This window comes from Acartia tonsa, chromosome 5 (assembly GCF_053477335.1).
Source record: "Acartia tonsa isolate MP-2025a chromosome 5, ASM5347733v1, whole genome shotgun sequence".
Classification (NCBI taxonomy): domain Eukaryota; kingdom Metazoa; phylum Arthropoda; class Copepoda; order Calanoida; family Acartiidae; genus Acartia; species Acartia tonsa.
In genome coordinates this window covers 25942314-25965946 of record NC_137264.1, presented here as the reverse complement: position 1 = coordinate 25965946, position 23633 = coordinate 25942314, and the positions used below count along the sequence as shown (strand labels likewise).

General features: G+C 31.5%; 1 protein-coding gene across 4 annotated transcripts; it reads right to left on the bottom strand.

The window, feature by feature from the left end:
* Nucleotides 1–2522: 2522 nt before the first annotated feature.
* On the bottom strand, nt 2523–21123 carry ine (solute carrier family 6 member inebriated). Of its 4 annotated transcripts, none has more exons than XM_080161001.1 (16): nt 20970–21123; nt 19746–19918; nt 18195–18385; nt 17757–17884; nt 17089–17397; nt 16279–16404; nt 15649–15739; nt 13749–13855; nt 13414–13503; nt 13014–13101; nt 11323–11424; nt 10925–11031; nt 10100–10159; nt 9022–9104; nt 7974–8126; nt 2523–5154 (listed from the first exon to the last, which is right to left on the bottom strand). In XM_080161001.1, exons 2-16 carry the CDS (start codon nt 19796–19798, stop codon nt 5031–5033), a joined length of 1812 nt encoding a protein of 603 aa, XP_080017127.1. In that variant the 5' UTR covers nt 19799–19918; nt 20970–21123; the 3' UTR covers nt 2523–5030. The 4 variants fall into 4 exon arrangements, with proteins under 4 accessions (XP_080017127.1, XP_080017128.1, XP_080017126.1 ...); XM_080161002.1 differs by lacking the exon at nt 20970–21123 and adding an exon at nt 20754–20887; XM_080161000.1 differs by lacking the exon at nt 20970–21123 and adding an exon at nt 20100–20246.
* Between the last annotated feature and the right edge of the window lie 2510 nt (nt 21124–23633).

The window sequence follows — 23633 nt, the reverse complement described above, 5'->3', positions numbered from 1 at the left end:
ATGTAAACAGTTACTGCTAGTGGCTTTTAACCTTTGTCCTCATGTAAACAGTTACTGCTAGAGGCCTCTAACCTTTGTCCTCATGCAAACAGTTTCTGCTAGAGGCCTCTAACCTTTGTCCTCATGTAAACAGTTACTGCTAGAGGCCTCTTACCTTTGTCCTCATGTAAAGAGTTACTGCTAGAGGCCTCTAACCTTTGTCCTCATGTAAACAGTTACTGCTAGAGGCCTCTTACCTTTGTCCTCATGTAAACAGTTACTGCTAGAGGCCTCTAACCTTTGTCCTCATGTAAACAGTTACTGCTAATGGCTTTTAACCTTTGTCCTCATGTAAACAGTTACTGCTAGAGGCCTCTAACCTTTGTCCTCATGTAAACAGTTACTGCTAGTGGCTTTTAACCTTTGTCCTCATGTAAACAGTTACTGCTAGAGGCCTCTAACCTTTGTCCTCATGTAAACAGTTACTGCTAGAGGCCTCTAACATTTGTCCTCATGCAAACAGTTACTGCTAGAGGCCTCTAACCTTTGTCCTCATGCAAACAGTTTCTGCTAGAGGCCTCTAACCTTTGTCCTCATGTAAACAGTTACTGCTAGAGGCCTCTAACCTTTGTCTTCATGTAAACATTTACTGCTAGAGGCCTCTAACCTTTGTCCTCATGTAAACAGTTACTGCTAGAGGCCTCTAACCTTTGTCCTCATGCAAACAGTTTCTGCTAGAGGCCTCTAACCTTTGTCCTCATGTAAACAGTTACTGCTAGAGGCCTCTAACCTTTGTCCTCATGTAAACAGTTACTGCTAGAGGCCTCTAACCTTTGTCCTCATGTAAACAGTTACTGCTAGAGGTCTCTAACCTTTGTCCTCATGCAAACAGTTACTGCTAGAGGCCTCTAACCTTTGCCCTCATGTAAACAGTTTCTGCTAGAGGCCTCTAACCTTTGTCCTTATGTAAACAGTTACTGCTAGAGGCCTCTAACCTTTGTCCTCATGTAAACAGTTACTGCTGGAGGCCTTTAACCTTTGTCCTCATGTAAACAGTTACTGCTAGAGGCCTCTAATCTTTGTCCTCATGTAAACAGTTACTGCTAGATGCCTCTAACCTTTGTCCTCATGTAAACAGTTACTGCTAGAGGCCTCTAACCGTATCTTCAATAAGTTTGTAAGGGGGGAATTTTTTTTTAATAGATAAAAACTTCTCTGCGATAATCAGAAGCTTTACTGAAAAGGGAAATCAAATACACAGACAAACATCCTGAATCTTATTGCAGGATGACCTCGATGAAAAAATAAAAACTTGTGATCTCCTTTTAGGTTAATTTAGGAATATGATAAAACAAGAATCCATTTAACCATGAGTAGCGCAGCTTTTTAAACTTCTCGCAGCGAAAAAAAAGCGTGCCTTTTTTTATTTGTAGTTAAAAAATTTAAAAATAAACGTATTTTTTTCGATTTACAATTTTTATGGTATCATTTGTTTTATAGAATTTCATAAAATGATCGCGGCTGACATATTGCCGTTTTTATTTTTCTAATTACCGACAATGCAATCAAATAAAAAAGTGGTCATAACTAAAATAAATTAAATGATGGCATTATTGACACAGTACAATTGTTTCCTTCTTTTCTGTTGAAATAAAACAACCTGAAATGTGCTCTACATATACACTAGAGACCAAAAGACCTAGATGAAGACTACTAGAGTATCTGTGCTACACAAAGTGGGAGAAAAAGCGTGTCATTCAAATAATTTTTTACTTTTTTTCCATGCATCATTAATTGTAAAAACACAATTAACACGGAGTTTTTTCGCCAATATTTTTCATTTTTGAATGTTTTTATTTCATTAATTATATAAACACTAATTGACACATATTTTTTTTTCGTCAATATAGTTTTTATGATAGGTTATGTTTAAGATTTTATCAAACTAACCCAAACTGACTACATATATATATATAAGTCCAAATACGAGCGTCATACCAAAGACGTTAAAATGGTACCTACCTGATTTGTACGTCACAAGACATCAAACAGTTTAAATATGGGGAGTGCCTTGACCCCAAACAGGCAAAACTCATTACAAGTACAGAAAAGATCTCCTTATATGTAAGACTTAGGAAATTCTCGCTACAGATAAAAAGAAGCTTAGCGCTTTATATAATAATACGTCCCTAGAGGCCCCTAGAAGCCCTAGATGGACACGTAAAATAATTTGTTTCAGTCTATTTTGAAATCAATTATTTGCTACATACTAAAATATTTTTTCGCCGATAGCTGGTGTTAGTTATGTTTTTAGCTAATTGTAAAAATGTCCGCAGGCGGCGTTTTTAATATTTTTTATTTTTGTCGATTTCTCTGGGGAGGGTGGTGTTACCCTTCCCCAAAATAGTTAAAGACCATTCCGGGACCTATGAGAAGCTACCCTGTTAAGGAGAATCCGATAGGTTTAACGGTTAGCGAGATCCTTCGGTACAGAAAAACAGACATCCTGTTACTTTATTATAAGGATGATATAAATAACGAACTTTTCAAAAGGTAACTTTTATTTTACATTAAAAAATACACGTTTAAGATGATAGACAAATTATATTTTTTATCACAAAAAAAGTGCTTTAAATTGAAAGGGACAGTACAATCAAAGCAAAAATATTATGTGTTTTATTATTGTGCACAACTTAAGCATGTTGTTGGACAATTAATAAAAAAAATACATCTAGTAATGATAAAATAAAATATTGACATTAATAAAATTATTGGATCATGGAATGAAAACGAATTAACTGGTTTCGTCGTATTTAAACAGGTTCTTTTGATAGATTATTTTAGGTTGAGTAAATGATAATTATTGCCCCGCGGGGTTAGGAAATAAGCCCCGCAGGGTTAACACCTCCCTTTCCCGGGTGGCTAAAAAAAGGGGAAAAGCTATCGTGAAGATACGACGAAATCCGCTACTTAGTTTTCTTTCCATGATCCAAATTATTTTATTTTTGTGCACTATGTAAAGCTTTTATAGCCATGTCAATTATAATTTTTACTTTAATAATTTGTTTTATATTCATAAATTACTGTTTATTAGAGGGCCACAAAATTGGGACATTTTTCATTACAGAAACCAGATCATAAAATATAAAAGAAAAATACTAGTCCTTACAATAGGTTTACAACTTAAAATTATGTATAATGCCTGCTGAAATATCCTTTGCCTTAAAAACATAAACAACAAGAGCCTTAAGGAATATTTAGGCATAATAGTTCATTCAGAGCATTAATTTGACCCAAAATAAATTTCAATTACATATCACAAAGGGGTAATTTTATTAACTTTTCTCTAAATTACCTGTTTGTGTTTGTGTAGACCAAAATTTTAATAAACTGAAATATGTAAGAAATCTATCCATCAAAGTGTTTTGCCTACCGAAAAAAATTGCTTTTGATTATAATTTTGAAAGAAACATTGATTTAGGGTAGCAAAATTCTCATATCTAACTTTAAGAGCCTTATGATGAACTCGTCTCTGAACCTGAGATTACCCAATTCTGTGGTCCTCTTCTATGAATGTCTTAATATTAAATGCGTGACAATTATTGAGGTTTCAAAATAATAGAATACGGAGATACGAAAATGGATAAATGATACATCAATCGACTGATTTATTCCCATTAACGTGTCCCTGTATCCCTGTATATAGCTCAACAGCATAGAAAATAAAAATTCTTACAATTTTAATTTAGAAAAATATGACATTTATTTCAAATTTTAAAAACTGTTTTATTTGGCATAACTAATTATAATGGAAAAGGATTTTACACAAAAACAAGGATGACAACATCCATAAAAGCGAAGCACTGAAACGGTAGAACAAACGGACATTAACACTTGTATAGTGTCTGAACTGAATAATCAGAATATAAAAGTATAAGAGTCAAAGCAAAAGTGTAAGTAAATTTTTTGCAAAACTGCATGATACAGGATAATGTTTATGGACATACTTACATTTTTAGGACTTGATTATAAAGTTGCTTCGCTTATTAAATTGTTCTTTGTTGTCCCAGAAATCAATATACCAAAAATCAGATCAAACGGATAATTAGATCACATAAAAATTTGTTGTTAAAAAAGTAGAAAAATCAACATGTTTAAAATGGACGTACGAACATTCTGGTAATGATTATAGAGTTGCTACACTTTCTAAATCGTACCTAACTACTACAGGAATCACCATGCAAAATTTGAAATCGATAGGACAATTCTAACATGCCTAAATTAACGAATAAAAGCTATCTATCTCGGACGAACGTACGGACGGACGTACGGACCGACCCTAATTATAGAAAAGCTTCGCTTTTAAAAATACAATTGCTTCAATGAATATTTGAAATTATATAAATTTTAAAAGTTTTGAGTATGAAGTCATTTAAATTATTTTAGAGCATACACAATATAATTAAGCTGTGCAAGTCCAAAATTTTTTTAATAAGATCAACAAAAATCACAAAAAAACATAACAGCATTAATAAAATAAACGTACTAAAATATCAAATGTATATGTTAATTACTAAACTTAAATTAAATCTTAATTTTTATTCGGGTCTCTAATTTAGTAATGTAAATCAATAAGAAATTGTGGGAAAAAATCAATGTTTTACTGGCGCTAAGATGGAGTTGAAATTGGAAAGAAGGTTAAACTTTATTCCTTTTACTTTTTCTTGAAATGCTACTTTTTGCTTAGGGAAAAAAGCTAGATATTTAAAAAAAGAAACTACAGTCTTTAAAACAATATGAAATATTTTTAAATTTCTCTTGAGTTTTGTTAGGTACATTACAAATATATACTGGGTGTCCCAACTTTACATTTATTTATCTCTTTAGATTTCTTATTCAAGCTTTCATGGCAAAACAAAAATGATTTGACAGCATATAGACTATCAATTGTATTGTAAATTTTACTAAGGTACCATAGATATTAAGTAAGCATTACAAATACCAAGATTAATCGTACACATTTTTGTTATTTAGTATTTTTATAATATAAATTAGACTCTATCAAAATTTAAAGAATCATCCGAATCTTTTCCGATGAGGTTTGTTGAGCTGGAATTATTGTGGGCCTGCAGGTTACGGTCCAACTTTACTCCACAGCACGGACATGACAGGATTCTAAATATATAATAATTATTATTATTACAGGTCCAACTTTACTCCATAGAACAGACATGACAGGATTCTAATTATATAATAATTATTATTATTACAGGTCCAACTTTACTCCATAGTACAAACATGACAGGAATCTAAATATATAATAATTATTATTATTACAGGTCCAACTTTACTCCATAGTACAGACATGAAAGGAATCTAATTATATAATAATTATTATTACAGGTCCAACTTTACTCCATAGTACAGACATGACAGGATTCTAATTATATAATAATTATTATTATTACAGGTCCAACTTTACTACATAGTACAGACATGACAGGATTCTAATTATATAATAATTATTATTATTACAGGTCCAACTTTACTCCATAGTACAGACATGACAGGATTCTAAATATATAATAATTATTAACCTAAGCTAACTCTCCTATGTATGTCCTTTTGTATAGTAGAGTCTTGTTTGTCATGGGGCTATTTTGAACTAGAGGCTATTTTAATCAATGTTATTTTTTTATGAGATGATTTAGTGCGAAGTTGCTATGAGATTAATTTGATCAAGGCTATTTTGTATAAGAACCTATTATCCTAACACACGGACATTGAAGATTTATTACACAGTTGCACTTTTAAAAAATGCACTGTACAGTGTACATATTTAATTACTTACAGTGCATTTTATTATATATAAATATATATATTTATTAGGGCGGGTTCATATCGAAATTAGACAAAGAGGGGATATGCAACAGATAAAATTAACCTTTAAAACATTTCTGACCGAAAATGAATTTTAAAAAATTGAGTTTTAGAACGAGACCACTAAAAAATATATTTGATTACTTATTAATGTGGAAAGACGACATTCCAAAATTTTTTGAATCAGAACTATGGCTTCATGGTGCTCCCTGGAAAGGCCTTGAGGAGCTGAATCAGGAACTTTTGTCTGTTTCAAAATACCTCGTTCCTAGCCTTAGAAATCACTAAAAAACCACATTTTTAAAAGGTTTATTGAGAATTGTCCAATTTGTAGAGGTCTGGTCGTCAGCGGTTTTAAGACTTAGGATAAAATTTAAATTATCCAGAGGTGTATTATACTCATACAAATCATTTGCAGATCCCCGCTTTGGCCTCAGAACAAAAAATGTCCAAAATCGACCCACCTTAATATTTATGGATTAAATTAAAAGTATTAATTAAACTAATTAAATAGCACATTGTGTCTATATGTGACCCTTGCGTAAAATAAAACATATGAGATAAAAGGAAAGGACAAAATTGTAAGAGTAGAGAAAATACTGGAAATTTCTATACTTTCCATGACAATACGTTATCTTTAACACATGTGAAGACACGTTTTTGTATCCAAATAATACAAGAGTTTAAAAAGTTTTCTAGTTACATAACAAATATCAGAATTTGAGGTGGGAAGGGTAGGAGTGAAGTCGAACCGCCTCCCACAAAATTTCAATTTTAGTTTTAAAAGAAAAAGCCTAGAGGCGATTTCTCTTATAAACCTCTTCAGGGCCTATGAAAAGCTATTCTGCAAAGGAAAGCCATATCGGTTCAGCTGAGTACCTATGTTACAGACAGACACAGCTGAGTGCCCATGGTACGGACAGACACAGCTGAGTACCCATTGTACAGACAGACACAGCTGAGTGCCCATGGTACAGCCAGACACAGCTGAGTACCCATGGTACAGACAGACACAGCTGAGTACCCATGGTACAGACAGACACAGCTGAGTACCCATGGTACAGACAGACACAGCTGAGTACCCATGGTACAGACTGACACAGCTGAGTACCCATGGTACAGACAGACACAGCTGAGTACCCATGGTACAGACAGACACAGCTGAGTACCCATGGTACAGACAGACACAGCTGAGTACCCATGGTACAGACAGACACAGCTGAGTACCCATGGTACAGACTGACACAGCTGAGTACCTATGTTACAGACATACACAGCTGAGTACCTATGTTACAGCCAGACACAGCTGAGTACCCATGTTACAGACAGACACAGCTGAGTACCCATGGTACAGACAGACACAGCTGAGTACCCATGGTACAGACTGACACAGCTGAGTACCTATGTTACAGACATACACAGCTGAGTACCCATGGTACAGACAGACACAGCTGAGTACCCATGGTACAGACAGACACAGCTGAGTACCCATGGTACAGACAGACACAGTGTTGGGTGTTTACTACAGCCTTTTGAATCAGCTAATCTCGCATTTTTTCCAATTAAACCTTATTTCTGGAATGGCCGACACTTTTTAATCATAAATAAATTGAGGGGTCAAAGTATACGTACATTTTGTTGGTTATGCCTCAAAAATAAATAAAGTAAAGACACAATAGCTTCATAAATTATAAACGCCATTCTATAACAAAACATAATGTATAAAATTATACAAATTTTGTATACAAAATACATACAATAAAAAGCACAATTTAATCAAGTGAATTAAATAATATTGGAAAAATATTAAAATATCATAACAGCGCAATTTGGTGAAAATGGTTAATGTCAGTTAAAAGATAAAATTCTCTAGGGGCATTTTATGTTGGAGGCAGTGGGGGGAGGAACAGTTTTAATTATAATTTTAGGAAGAAAGAGTAAAAGGGCGGGGAGAAAATTTTTTAGGGGTAATTCCTCTCAAAATATTTATAAACATTCCCATGTCCTATGAGAACCCACATTGTAAAGGAGAAACAAATCAGTCCAGCGGTCAGCGAGATCCTTTCGTACAGGTAAACAGAAGACATCCTGTTATTTTTATAAGAATTTTCTACCTGGATTTTACAGAATGCTTAATCTTTTCAACAAGTGTGACCCCACTGGTCCTAAAGATCTGAACTATTCCAACCAATGGTATGCTGAGTAAACTGATTCCAGTAATAAGCCAACCAATCACAAGACACCACCAAGGATACTCGTATTTTCCACTGAATAGGTTTTGGAAATAAATTTTTGTACATAAAGTAATTGTAAATTTATTTACCTATCATAAGAAGGTGAGCTAAAATGCACTAATGTGAACATCCATATTGTAAATATAAATATAGGAGTTGTAAATTTATTTACCTATCATAGGAAGGTGAGCTATAGTCCACTAATGTGAACATCCATATTGTAAATATAAATATAGGAGTTGTAAATTTATTTACCTATCATAGGAAGGTGAGCTATAGTCCACTAATGTGAACATCCATATTGTAAATTTAGTAAATTTAAATATAGGAGTTGTAAATTTATTTACCTATCATAGGAAGGTGAGCTATAGTCCACTAATGTGAACATCCATATTGTAAATTTAAATATAGGATTTGTAAATTTATTTACCTATCATAGGAAGGTGAGCTATAGTCCACTAATGTGAACATCCATATTGTAAATATAAATATAGGAGTTGTAAATTCATTTACCTATCATAGGAAGGTGAGCTATAGTCCACTAATGTAAACATCCATATTGTAAATATAAATATAGGAGTTGTAAATTTATTTACCTATCATAGGAAGGTGAGCTATAGTCCACTAATGTGAACATCCATATTGTAAATATAAATATAGGAGTTGTAAATTCATTTACCTATCATAGGAAGGTGAGCTATAGTCCACTAATGTAAACATCCATATTGTAAATATAAATATAGGAGTTGTAAATTTATTTACCTATCATAGTTAGGTGAGCTATAGTCCACTAATGTAAACATCCATATTGTAAATATAAATATAGGAGTTGTAAATTTATTTACCTATCATAGGAAGGTGAGCTATAGTCCACTAATGTAAACATTCATATTGTAAATATAAATATAGGAGTTGTAAATTTATTTACCTATCATAGGAAGGTGAGCTATAGTCCACTAATGTAAACATCCATATTGTAAATATAAGCAGCGGAGTTGTAAATTTCCAACTATGAAAATACATTTACATTTAATAATATTATTATTTGAAATAGTTTCTTATGATAAGGGTCTATGGGTCTATTATGGTGAAGTGCATAAGTATCAGCATGGCATAATCATCCAAATTTGGCAATTTTGGCTCAATGTAAAGCCAGATTTAATAAGGCCATTAAGAATGAAATATATCTATACTATCATTTTTATTTATCACTTTATTTTCGACACAAATTTCTATAAAATATTCCAAGATTTATGTTATTCTGTTTGGAATAATTAGTTTAATAAGTATGTATATTTTGAACTCTTTTATGTTATTTTCTGACATTAAAAGTTAAAATAAAAATTAATGATACATATTTCTGTCTTTTTGTTGAATAAAGGATAATATGACATTTACATCACATGCAATTCATTTATTTTATTCTATACCTATATGAGCAACTACTTTTTCTGTTTTTTACTTTATGAAATTTTCGACAGATTTTTAATAAAACGGCTTGCTTTATTGCGTCAAGGTCCATGACAGATCTATAAATGAGCTCGAGTATTCCAATAGAAAAGTGTTTAATACTCATAGTGCTCCAATAATCCATAATAAACTCTCATTGACCAGAATGATAAGACCCATTATCTTGCTCAATGAAGAATAAATTTTTTTTATTTCATGTTGCTATTTGAATTATACCAAAGTATTAAATTTCTATTCATATAATAGAAAATTTTAATTTATGAAATAGTAAATCAAAGTAAACTTAGTTTTAAAATAATTTGATATTAGCAACGCGTCCGTAATGTGTTCAGATATTAAACTAAAATTTAACTAAACATTTTAACCCTTTCAGGGCGATAATTTGAAACAAAAATTACTAGGATCCTAAAATATTTTAAAGAAAGAGAGACAAAATTATAAATATGATTTTAAATAAAAATAATGAAATTTAATCTGCACTTTGCTTTGTATAAGTTTTGGCATCCTTGTTTTGAAAATTAAAATGTAAATTTCCTGTAGATGAAGAAGCAGTTTGGTTTGAGACCAGTCATATCCTCAATGTTTTTACCCAATCTAACAATATCATCATTTTAATCAGTATAGTGCAATGGTAGTTTTTAAAAATCTGATAAATTTTTGAATTTCATATCAAAATGTGGATTTTTACAACCCTGCCTTAAAAAATACCCCACCGACCCCCAAATCTTTACAAAAATCTTTTAAAAAATCAAATGGAATATTAAGTTCCCATAAAAGCTTCTTGGGGTGAAGCCCTTGTTATGAAAATAGAAATTGTAAATATAATATGTAGTTTGACTTTTGAAAGGAGTTCGATATAAATATAATCTTTTGGAAACAAACTTCATTATTTTAGACAACTTTCATTACTAAAAAGTATTTATTGCCTGTCCGTTCGGCTGTTGGTCCTTGACGCTATTGAGGAAGTGTTATTTTCTCAACTTCTAATGAAGATAGAAAGCTGAAAGTATGTACATTGATTTGTCCGTATGTCAGTCGTGTATGCCTTTGTGAGGTTTCATGATTTTCTTATATTTTTTTCCCAAAATTTTCTCCATGCCTTTTACTTCTTAAGGACAACTGAACATCTGCTCTTTTTGACCATCCATGCTTTTTTACTGCTTCGCCACTTAAGGTTGTTGTAATCCTTGTTTTTCTGAAACTTAAGAGCCGAAATTGATTGTTCTAATGAGCTGAACTGTTTCAGAAAGCTTACTGTTCCTGTTTTGTTAACACCTTCCCCTAGAGGCTAGGGGCGGAGCAACTAGTATCTTATAGTTTATCTTATATTTGATAACTTTGGTGTAAATATGATGATTCCTGTCAGCCCCATAGCACCAGACAATGGCAATAGTTTCAAACAGAGCTATACACATCAAGCTGATAGTAGCAGAGTAAAAGTCAACCAGGGTAAAGGTGTAAATTCCTCCTAAAATAAAGAAATATTTGTATTTTACATTAAAATTCATTTGTATTAACATTTTGTCCATTAAAATCTTATCTATAGAATAAAATGTACAGAAGCCACTAGAAGCCTCTGCCACTGAAGTCTCAGCTTCTGCGAAGCCTGTCACTTAATTAAGCCTTAATTTTATCAGCAATGCTCATTCAGCTTCAGCAGCCACCTAACCTATCAGTTTTTTTTATCAGCTTTACCCGCTAAAACACTCAATAAAACGTCTGGAAGAGCGGCTATTAATCAAAGTAAAAATAACAATACCTTCAAAAACATGAGGTATTCCACAGAGGAAAGAAAAGGCACAAACAATCAAAACGATTATTTTATGGCCAACTGTGTCTTCTAGGCCTTTCCATCCATCCTAATACAGGGAATAGGTTTAAACCAATTCATTTTTATAATATTCTTAATATATAAATTTTCTTTCTCTCTCTTTCTTAAATGTTTACTCATTTTTTCTATGTCATTTTCTGTACATGAAATATAGGGAGCTATAACTAAGTGACTTTTTATATATATTGGAATTACACATAAGTAATTTTTTGAATATCTTGATCCAACAAACCAGCAGGGTTATCCAGGTAAAGAGCAAAAAGTTGACTTAATAAATCATTTTTTGTTACCAAAATACTGAAATATCCTACATTATTACATCGTAAGATAAGATATCCCCTGCCGTTTTGCCGCTTTCCGTCGACTGTATCGGCTTGCCGATATTTATATTATGAGAAACCTAATATAAGATTTACATAAAAATAAACATTTTCTGAATAAGTCGTTCTTCTAGCTTCAGAAATAAGAAATTTACAGCTGTTTAAAATTCTAAGTAAAAATGAACCCCAAAAAATAGGTTGTTGTTTAATAATAAAAGGGTGAAGGAAGACAAAATATGACTATGATCGACTTATAATCGAAAATTCTTTATCAAACAGAGAACGGTTTAAATTTATTTCAATTAGGAAATAAGATAATAGATGGGAGGGGGGTGGGGTTAATTTTACAACATCCCCCTGGAAAACCAGAAAACCCTGGAAAATGTTATGACCAGTAGGAATATTCCTTAAAAATATTATTTATTTAATGTTTGAAATGGTCAGGTGTAAGAAATTAAATTTTTCACACAATTATATTTTTTATTATGTTAGCATTAAAAAGTCTGTTAAAAAATGCACTCAAATTACAAGCGATTTTTTTTTACAAATTAGGTGTGTCAAGTCCATTATTCCGTCTGTTTGAGATCTGATCGCAAGTCCAATAATATTAGAATTGTCCTATCGATCTTTAAAGTTTGTGTCTGTAAAAATCATTGAAAACATGTAAACAAAAAAAAATGATTCAATAAAATGATTTCATCAAATTTATTTTTAAATTTAGATGCCTGGGACGATAAGGAATGTTGTTAAATAAGTATAAGAATAATTCATTTTTACAATTGCATGTTGATTTTTGCTTTTATAGATATTGTTAACCTTTTTTTATCGATTTTCAAGCTAGGTACTTTTAAAACGTATTTTCAAAATAAACAAACAGCTTTATTGTAAAACTGAAAGGCATAAAAACACAACGTGTTTTTATACATGCAAATGTGAAATGCACTTTATTTAATTATTTATAGTATGTACTATCAACATCAAAATGGAAGATAAATGTTCAGCAATGCTTGAAAAGTACATAAATATATGTGTCAACGTTTTAGTGAAGAATGAGATTGGGGATAGAGAAGGCGGGAAAAAACCATTGTTCTCGTAATTTCAGTATGTATGACACCTTGTCATGTACAACATAGCTTTCTAGAAACTGAAATTACCATGTCTTCATCATAGTAGTTACAATTTTAATTAATTGCTGTAGGTAAGTATATTAGTATATCCTTCTCCCCCTGAAAGTTTTTGTTGAAGTAGTATGTTGCATTATGCAAATAAAAATAATTTCATTGGTTTAAAGTTATTCCTTAAGTGATGTAATGATGACCTCCACTGTGGCAAACTGACTGTCGATGCCCAGGAACAACAACATTGTAAAGAAGATAACACTCCATACCTACAAAATTAAATTAATAAATATTGGGAAACAAAGCTTTTTTAGTGGCTGTGTCTGTCTGTCAGTCCTTCTGTATAAAGGCTGATATCTAATAGGTTCTCTCTTGGGTTTTATTACATCCCATTTAGGATCTATTTGCGGTTACTTCTCAAAAATTACTTACTATAATAATTAAAACTCTCCCGTGACCTTTAGTAGCTTTACTGAAAAGCATGTACCTGAGGTTAGGCAGACGTTACTTTAAAACGGACACAAACATAAATCATTACAATTCCTGTTCTATAGTCACTATATCATCTATAATAACAATACCTGAGGGTAAGGCATCTTACTGAGAGCATATGGAAACACAACAAATACTAGTCCTGGTCCCTCCGTTACAACTTCATCAACTTCCTTGCCCTAAATCAAATATCAATATTTCTACTAGCAAAGATACTCTATTCATGAACGAGTCTGTCTGTCTGTCCATCTAACAAACAGAAGTCCCAAGTAAGTCAGAAAGAAGAAACATATCAGCAAAGCATGCATATTTTATTTTAAAGAAATATCTTGTAAAAATGTAATGTAATTTCCCATTAGTACTCCAGTTTAACGGACGGACAGTCATTATGTGTCATTAAGTTATTAAGCTAGTTAACTATGACCTGTTCATGAGCAAGATTCCCAAGGACGGAGAACACGGCAACTCCACAAATTAAGCTGACAATTGCATCCACAAATGTAACTATCAAAGTGTCTCTTAGAACAGGTCCTAAATATTTAAATTAAACTGATATTTATCTAACTATCAGTGTCTCTCTAAGTACAGGTCCTAAATATTAAAATTAAACTGATATTATCTAACTATCAGTGTCTCTCTAAGTACAGGTCCTAAATATTAAAATTACACTGATATTATCTAACTATCAGTGTCTCTCTTAGCACAGGTCCTAAATATTAAAATTAAACTGATATTTATCTAACTATCAGTGTCTCTCTAAGTACAGGTCCTAAATATTAAAATTAAACTGATATTATCTAACTATCAGTGTCTCTCTAAGTACAGGTCCTAAATATTAAAATTACACTGATATTATCTAACTATCAGTGTCTCTCTTAGCACAGGTCCTAAATATTAAAATTAAACGGATATTATCTAACTATCAGTGTCTCTCTTAGCACAGGTCCTAAATATTAAAATTAAACTGATATTATCTAACTATCAGTGTCTCTCTAAGTACAGGTCCTAAATATTAAAATTAAACTGATATTATCTAACTATCAGTGTCTCTCTTAGAACAGGTCCTAAATATTTAAATTAAACTGATATTTATCTAACTATCAGTGTCTCTCTTAGAACAGGTCCTAAATATTTAAATTAAACTGATATTTATCTAACTATCAGTGTCTCTCTAAGTACAGGTCCTAAATATTAAAATTAAACTGATATTATAAAATTATCAGAGTCTCTCTTAGCACAGGTCCTAAATATTAAAATTAAACTGATATTTATCTAACTATCAGTGTCTCTCTTAGCACAGGTCCTAAATATTAAAATTAAACTGATATTTATCTAACTATCAGTGTCTCTCTAAGTACAGGTCCTAAATATTAAAATTAAACTGATATTATCTAACTATCAGTGTCTCTCTAAGTACAGGTCCTAAATATTAAAATTAAACTGATATTATCTAACTATCAGTGTCTGTCTTAGCACAGGTCCTAAATATTAAAATTAAACTGATATTATCTAACTATCAATGTCTCTCTTAGCACAGGTCCTAAATATTAAAATTAAACTGATATTATCTAACTATCAGTGTCTCTTAGTACAGGTCCTAAATATTGAATTAAACTGATAATTATCTAACTATCAGAGTTTCTTCTAGTACAGGTCCTAAATATAAATATAAAACTGATATTATCTAACTATCAGTGTCTCTCTTAGCACAGGTCCTAAATATTTAAATTAAACTGATATTTATCTAACTATCAGTGTCTCTCTAAGTACAGGTCCTAAATATTAAAATTAAACTGATATTATCTAACTATCAGTGTCTCTCTTAGCACAGGTCCTAAATATTAAAATTAAACTGATAATTATCTAACTATCAGAGTTTCTTCTAGTACAGGTCCTAAATATAAATATAAAACTGATATTATCTAACTATCAGTGTCTCTCTAAGTACAGGTCTTAAATATTAAAATTAAACTGATATTATCTAACTATCAGTGTCTCTTAGTACAGGTCCTAAATATTAAATTAAACTGATATTATCTAACTATCAGAGTCTCTCTTAGCACAGGTCCTAAATATTAAAATTAAACCGATAATTATCTAACTATCAGAGTTTCTCTTAGTACAGGTCCTAAATATAAATATAAACTAATATTTATCTAACTATTAGAGTGTCTGATTAGGTTACAGGATAGTTTAGAAGAATTAGGAACTCCCACAGTAGTTAGGTATATATATTTTTTGAATTTTTGAATAAAAAAGGGTAAAGGTTCTTTGCTCGATAAGGACCTTTGAGGAAAATCACCAAAAATTAAGATTAACTTTACCTTTAAATTTATTGTAGCTGCTGAATGCAATGAGAGATCCAAAGGCAATACCAATAGAATTAAATACTTGAGAGGCGGCATTAACCCACACCTAAGTATAACAATTAATCATAAAGGATTGATAAACGAACAGACAGTATCTATGGAAACGTAGCACATTTAACAATCTAACATTTATTTATATTTAGTCAGTTGCTTTCCTACAAAATAAAGTAGTAAGCTCTTTTTGTCTGTAGTGTGGACTCGCTAGCCGCTGAACCTAAATGGTTCCTTTACAGTGAATCTTCTTATAGGTCTTGAGGCTATTTATTTTTATGAATAAGTCTGGGTATGGATTTAAGCTATTTTTCTGCCGTTCCATACCCCTTCAAATATAAATTCCTGAAGATGCTAGGGGCGTAGCCGCTAGATATACATTATATGTTATCTAAAATAATATTTCTCTAAATTGTGAGCAAAGAGCTACCACTACATATTACATAATTCATAATAAAAAGCATGGAAATATTAACAGTTTTGTAATCCTTGCCCATCGGCCCCTAATGGATAACAAAACTGGTTTAAATCTAGTTTGGAATATTCGTCTTTTGTCTTATAAAACCTTTGCAGTTGTAATAATAAGTGGGTTACCTTAGGGTCTGCAATCTTGGACCAATCAGGACGCAGAAAGAACAAGAGTCCCTTGTCTGCTCCTGTCAGAGTTACACCACGGATGGCAAAGGCAATCAACAAAAATAAAGGTACTATGGCTGTAACCTATACAGATATATAATCAACAGATATAAAAGTACTATAGCTGTAACCTATACAGATACATAATCAACAGATATAAAGGTACTATGGCTGTAACCTATACAGATATATAATCAACAGATATAAAGATACTATAGCTGTAACCTATACAGATACATAATCAACAAAAATAAAGGTACTATGGCTGTAACCTATACAGATATATAATCAACAGATATAAAGATATTATAGCTGTAACCTATACAGATATATAATCAACAGATATAAAGATACTATAGCTGTAACCTATACAGATATATAATCAACAGATATAAAGGTACTATGGCTGTAACCTATACAGATATATAATCAACAGATATAAAGATACTATAGCTGTAACCTATACAGATATAAAGATACTATAGCTGTAACCTATACAGATATATAATCAGCAGATATAAAAGTACTATAGCTGTAACCTATACAGATATATAATCAACAGGTATAAAAGTACTATAGCTGTAACCTATACAGATATATAATCAACAGATATAAAAGTACTATAGCTTTAAGGTTTTAATTATCTGATGTGATATTCTATGTCATCCATAACCACTTTTATAAAATGTCAAATAGTCGACTTAAACTATTGAAATCTAGAATTACTAATACCATCAGTTTCAACAGTTTATGTAAAATTAAAGGTACCTGAACAATTTTTCCAGTTAGGGCGACACCCTTCCATAGGCACATGTACACAATGACCCAGGCTAGGAACAGCAGGCCGAACAATTCCCACCGGATGCTGCCAAATTCTGTGATTCCGTTCGTCATACCCAGCACCCGGTGGTCAAAATATTCCTGGGTCGACGGCTTTGACAAGGAGAAATTCTTGTGTTTGAGATCAATTAATGAGATATTTTGGGTGGTGTCGAATGTTGTCATATTTGAGTCGACAACATAGCAGTTTTCTGTGTTCCATTCGTTGTCACATCCAATCCAGGGTAGTGGATCCTGTACACATAATGAGTTGCATTTAAAGAAACTACATTTAATTCTTTACTTATTATCTTATTAAATTGTAAGTAATTCGGGTTATTTTTATAATTTTGACAATCTTAATATCCTTGATCAAGATTTAATTAATCGTCTGTCTTTTTTTTATTTATATGTTTATTATATTAGATCAGTTTTGGTTAGGTCACCGCAGGCAAAGAAAAACTACCTCCGGTCTTATTTTGATTTATCAGAGAAAAGGAGAAGGTGTATCAATGATCTCCTGGGTATTTTGTATGAAAGTTTAAATTTAGAGGATATAAATCAAATATAGAAAATCTTCGCTTTAAAATTTGCATAATTTATTGCAACTATTCCTGAAATGAAGATCCAAGGTAGAATAAAGTCCAGGTGAGAATAACATTGTAGTAAGTTGACAAGAAAAATGATATGATAACAGTTCCTAATCCCGCTCCTTTCAGCAGTGGGCACAACTTTCCAATCGCACCTAAGTAATATATTGATTGGTATTGATATTTCAGCTTTTGCAACGGCCAACACAGGTTATGAAAGTACCTTACCTTGCATAAAATTATGTAAATAAGTGTAATGATGTTATTTTTTGTATGCTTATGTTGAAATACATATCTATCTATTTATATATATTTAATCCGTTGACCGCAAATATATAAAGATTAAATGAATACTCTTTTTTTTATTTAGAAGATAGGAATTCGATTAGATAGTTCTATAGTAATCAATTATCCTATTTTTATAATTAATAAAAGCAACCATATTATAACATTATAACATGTTACCTATAGGACCTCTCCTAGTATACTGTCCTACAGCAAGCTCCATAAATAGGAGAGGTATACCACACATGAATAACATGATAACATATGGCACCATGAAAGCTCCGCCTCCAGATTTGTAAACATTGAATGGAAACCTCCAGATGTTGCCAAGGCCAACTGCGTACCCTATGCATGCCATCAGGAAGGCAACCCTGAAAAATATAAATTTTTAACTTACGCTTGTAACATTTTTGTTTAGATAATGTGTCTAAATTTATTGTACTTCATCACCAAATTGATTGTATTCTTTTTATATAAAAGTAAAAATTTCTAAAATAGTGTTTATTGACAATTAATACTTCATCCTTTATTTAAAATCTTCGAATTCAGAGCCCCTAGATGCTTGGGGAGGGAACTAGTTTTTACAATACAATTTTGTACACTTGCATATCTTGATAAACCTAACAAGTGTTTTTATGTTTAGTTAAGACGGCTGACAGAAAAATGCTGAGTAATAAAATGCAACAACAAACATGTACACTGAGCATATATTACAAAAACTTCATCAAGTAATTAGAAAAAATCAAACTTTTTTATAATTATTTGATTTAAATTAAGCTCGTCTTTTCGGATGTTAAATAGACAATTACTGTCAATTAACCTAATTTTTGGGACTAGTGTAATAAACAGCCCAATGTCCCCCTCACCCTCTGATTAAAATCAATAAATGTACAAATATATGAGTCTGTACTGTATCATGTATATGATATTTTATCAATATTAGCTATCACGAAATATAGAAATTTCCATACATTTTCAACTTCTTTTTGTCAATTCATAGAAAAAAAACAGAGGGAAATAAATAGTTTTTTTCAGGAGATATTTTATGTGAGATGTTTTTGAGATGTTCACTGGTTCAGGAGATGATTTTAGTAGCGTAACTACCATATGATTGGTATAAATCCCAAACCTTCATCCAACTGTCTATTAAAACCAATTCAAGGCGTAAGTCATATTATTAATTTTCCTACGGTAATTCAGGGAAGCGCTGGAAAGTGTCATGTGTTACCTCATAAAAATACGTCTAAAAAGAGGGATGAGAGGAGTGTAAGTCCATGCATAAGTCCTGTAATCAAAGGGTCGTTTGTCTGTTGTGATTAAGCAACAAGATCAGTTGAAAATGGTCCTGAAGTCCTAGAATGATAACAGGAAGTTCATATGATCATAACTTGATAGAAAAGGAGAGTTATAGTCAGAGAATCAAAGGTTCAAAGAGGAAATTAAGCCAATTTTTTTATGTAGTTCTTATGAAGCTTTTTTAGTGCCTATAAAAATGACACCATACTGGCCTTCCATTGGTTAATTAAAATGCATAGTGACTTTCAATTGGTAGTTTATTCTGTATCATTCTATCATTGGTCATTTGTATTTATGACTTAATTTTTTTATAGGCACAATAATCAACTTGATGTATCACACGGCTGAATAACTTCCAAACTAAACTAATGACCTCAACAAAATATGCAATTTTGACACAAAAAATATATTTTTGTTTAAAGTTTTTGCGCATACCTGGAACCCCAGTTCCCTCGTGCCTCCTCCTCCACATCTGAAATCTTCTCCATTATTTAGCTAGAATTCTGGGCTATATCTGTACGGGTATGTTCAGTAGAGTAGTACACAAATGTAGGGTAGATGCACAACTAAGATCCAGTTCAACAATCAACTTTTTACTGCAGTCAATTCTAGATAAAAACAAGGATGTCTCTAAATTCTTAAACCCAGAAATAATTGCATCCCTTTTAAAAGATTTATAATGGAATTTTAGACAGACAAGAAATGTTATGCAATGTCTCTCATAGCATAACCGACATACAGACAAGCATAATATGTTGTAAAGTAGATACCTGTAAAAAAGATACTTACAATTATAAAAAAATTAACAGCCTTTTGAGTACTTTACACAAACATTACTTAAACTTTTATTTTATTCTGAAATTAAAAAAAACATTTACCGAAATTAAATCCTTTCTTGGAATCAAATACAATGATCACGATAAAATTATTGTTGAAGTATGTAAATACATACTTCAAAAGGTAAAACTTCTTATGTGGAACTTGGAAAACGATGCATACATGAAATGGTTCCATTTATGCGCGTGATTAGAAAAGAAAAGACGTACAGTGTTTTGGCTATTCCTGATTCCTTGTAGACCTCTTTATCAGAGAGTCAGAGGAGACAATGGGCTGTTTATTACACTAGTCCCAAAAGTTATTATTCGTTGGCTTAACAACTTTGGGGACTTAAGTGAATTTTGATTGGTTGTTTGTTTAAGTTGAGTGTTCAAACATTTCTCAACCAATAATATTAATCTGCAGCGGGGGTAATTTTGTGTTTTATTATTGGGGATGTACATCAATTTATCGGCCAGTGTCTTATCCCTTTAGATCCCTGCCTCTTTATGCAGATTCTCTTACACTAAGCGTTACAAAATAAATTTCTTAATTAATATTTACAATTTGATCAGATTTCGTTTAACCTAGATTTAAGTTTTTAATTAAAAATAATAATAAACTTACAAATAGATAAGTATCACACTGGATATAACTTTTTTTGTTAAAATTTCAAATTTTAATTAGTATTTAACTATAGTTAGGCTCATCTATAATCACTAATGTTTATCAGAACGTATATCTGACATGTTTTGAGAAAAAAGTATTTTGTCGGCTGTTAGCCTTATAAAAAAGTAACTGGACGTCTACTTGTTCAGCGAATGATCTTGGTAACCACTGTACCTTTATTATTCTCCTTTAGAGGCCCATTGAGCCTACAGGGGCATAACCGCTAGTTTCAGATAAACCATAAACGGCTCAATTTTTGTGTAAATATCCAACCCAGTTCTGTGTTCAAATCTAGTGTTTGTAGTATAAAGTCCACCGAATAACTAAATAAATGAACAATGTATACAAAGTAGAATAATATATATAGTAATAGATCTATTACCTAAATGGTCAACAGGCACAATAATTCATGCAAATAAAAAATAAATTTCTAGTAGACGATTGTTTGTGTTAATTTTTAGTCACAAATGACTCAATCCCATAATACAGGCGTAAAAATTTTTGAACAATATAAATTTCTCAAGCTTTAATCTACGACATCCAACAATTTATAACTGATTTGTTACATGGATTGGATGAGAAAACAACTTTCTTGCCAAAATGCATACACTAATCAATAATGCGGTTAGATTATTCCTACAATGTGTTCCTGTTGGCCTAATTAAGGGATTGTGGATCTAGACTTTCAATATTCATTATATTAGAGTTCCTATTCTCAACAATGAAACTGACAAATTTTCTCAAAATCAAATAAACTAACTTAATACAAAATTTAATTTTCCTCGTTAATATTTTCCAACAAGGATGAAAACAAACCAATAACACAGAAATAAAGAAAATATGAAAACATTAAACACATCTATATCATACAGCAGCCTTGAAAATCCTGTATCCCTCATTTCACTATAAACCATATTCACTTTTTAGAACTGTAAGCAAAAAGACCTACGGATAAAGTGAAATATAGATTTATAGTAAGGTAAGGGAACCAGCTTATAGAGCGAAGCCTCATAGTGCCCAATAAAAAATGAAGTAATACAATAAAACTGACCAATGCTAGGCCAGTGATTGTAATTGAACAATGGTAAAATGTATCATTATTGGTCATTTGTATTTTATGACGTCATTTTATAAGCTGCTTCGATATAGAAGCTGAGTAAATCTAATGGCTTATATCAGACTGTCAGGGTGAGCCATGGAGTAATTTTGAAAATAAATACACAAAACTAGGAAGATAAGGTAGTTTCATCTAGAGAGAGAGAGAGAGGGGACAATAGACTGTTTATTGCAGTAGTCCCAAAAGTCCTATAATAACGTTTTCTTATTCGTTGGCTTAACAACTTTGGGGACTTAAAGGGAGTGTAAACGTAAAAATTTCTCATCTGATTATCAAATCTTAACATTTTCTAAGCACATTTCACTACACTGATCAACCAAAAAAGTCCTATTAACAAAAATATGCAGGAATAATGCCTTGATTTTATGGTATTTTTGGAGGGAAAAAGGAAAAAACAGGGAAAATCTGAACGTTTTTGTTTCTTATAATGTTTAGGATTTATTTTATGATATCAAATTGCCAATTATTTTTTAATAACGTAGTAATTAAGTAATAAAGCTCTATTTTAAATTCGTATTATTGACAAAAAAATACCTCACTGTCTACAAAGGGTTGAATCTCAGAAGTTATTTAAAATAATAATATCCTTTTTTATTGTGTTGGACAATAAATAGTCCACTTAGAAGAATTAGTTTACACTTTTATCAGACGTTTATAAAGAAATATTCCACCTTTATTATTTACAAATTTGTAATTAAAGGTGGGCGAGAGATGGGTCAACTAAAGTTACTTGGATACTAATAAAAAAAAACTTTTTCTAGCTTTGTTATTGTATTTGGTTTTCAATAAAAAACATTGCTTATTTTATCAATTTCTAAGTAACTATACATTTGTTTAAAGCAAGGATTATTATAAGTCAGCTTAACCGTTAGGAAAAATAGAGAACTATGTCAAAAAGTTTAGTTTTAGCTATAAAAGAAAAAAAGAAAATTAACTGCACATTTTATATAGTCCGGAAATTTTTTCCCCCAATCTTGGACATAATACAGTTAGGGAGTTGAATCCATTTTTATAGAAGCAGAAATATAATCTATGATTATGGTTTGGACCCTCTAAAACTGTAATCTACCCTTCCACTTTCCCCTCTCTTGGTGAAGATATCTTCAACGCCGATACGATTTTTGAAATATAAGATTCCACTTTTGTCTCTCTTGTTGAAGATATCTTTACCAAGAGAGGCAAAAGTGGAATCTTAAATTTCAAAAATCGTATCGGCGTTGAAGATATCTTCACCAAGAGAGGGGAAAGTGGAATCTTACATTTCAAATATCGTATCGGCGTTGAAGATATCTTCACCAATAGAGGGGAAAGTAGAATCTTACATTTCAAAAATCGTATCGGCGTTGAAGATATCTTCACCAAGAGAGGGGAAAGTGGAAGGGTAGATTACAGTTTTAGAGGGTCCAAACCATAATCATAGATTATATTTCTGCTTCTATAAAAATGGATTCATCTCCCTAACTGTAATAAAAAGCCGTTTTTTAAGGAAACGAGAGACAGTTCTGTCCTATCTTTGAGATTATATGAATGAGATGATGTTGAGGTTTGATAATGTGATGAGAAATTTTCTCGTTTACAGTACCTTTAATGAATTTTAATTGGTTGTTTTATTAAGTTATCAATTTATCGGCCATTGTCTTATCCCTTCAGATTCCTAAGTTTCATTTACCAACATTGTTGTTCAATTATTATTCATAATAATTTTCCTATTCCTGTCTGTG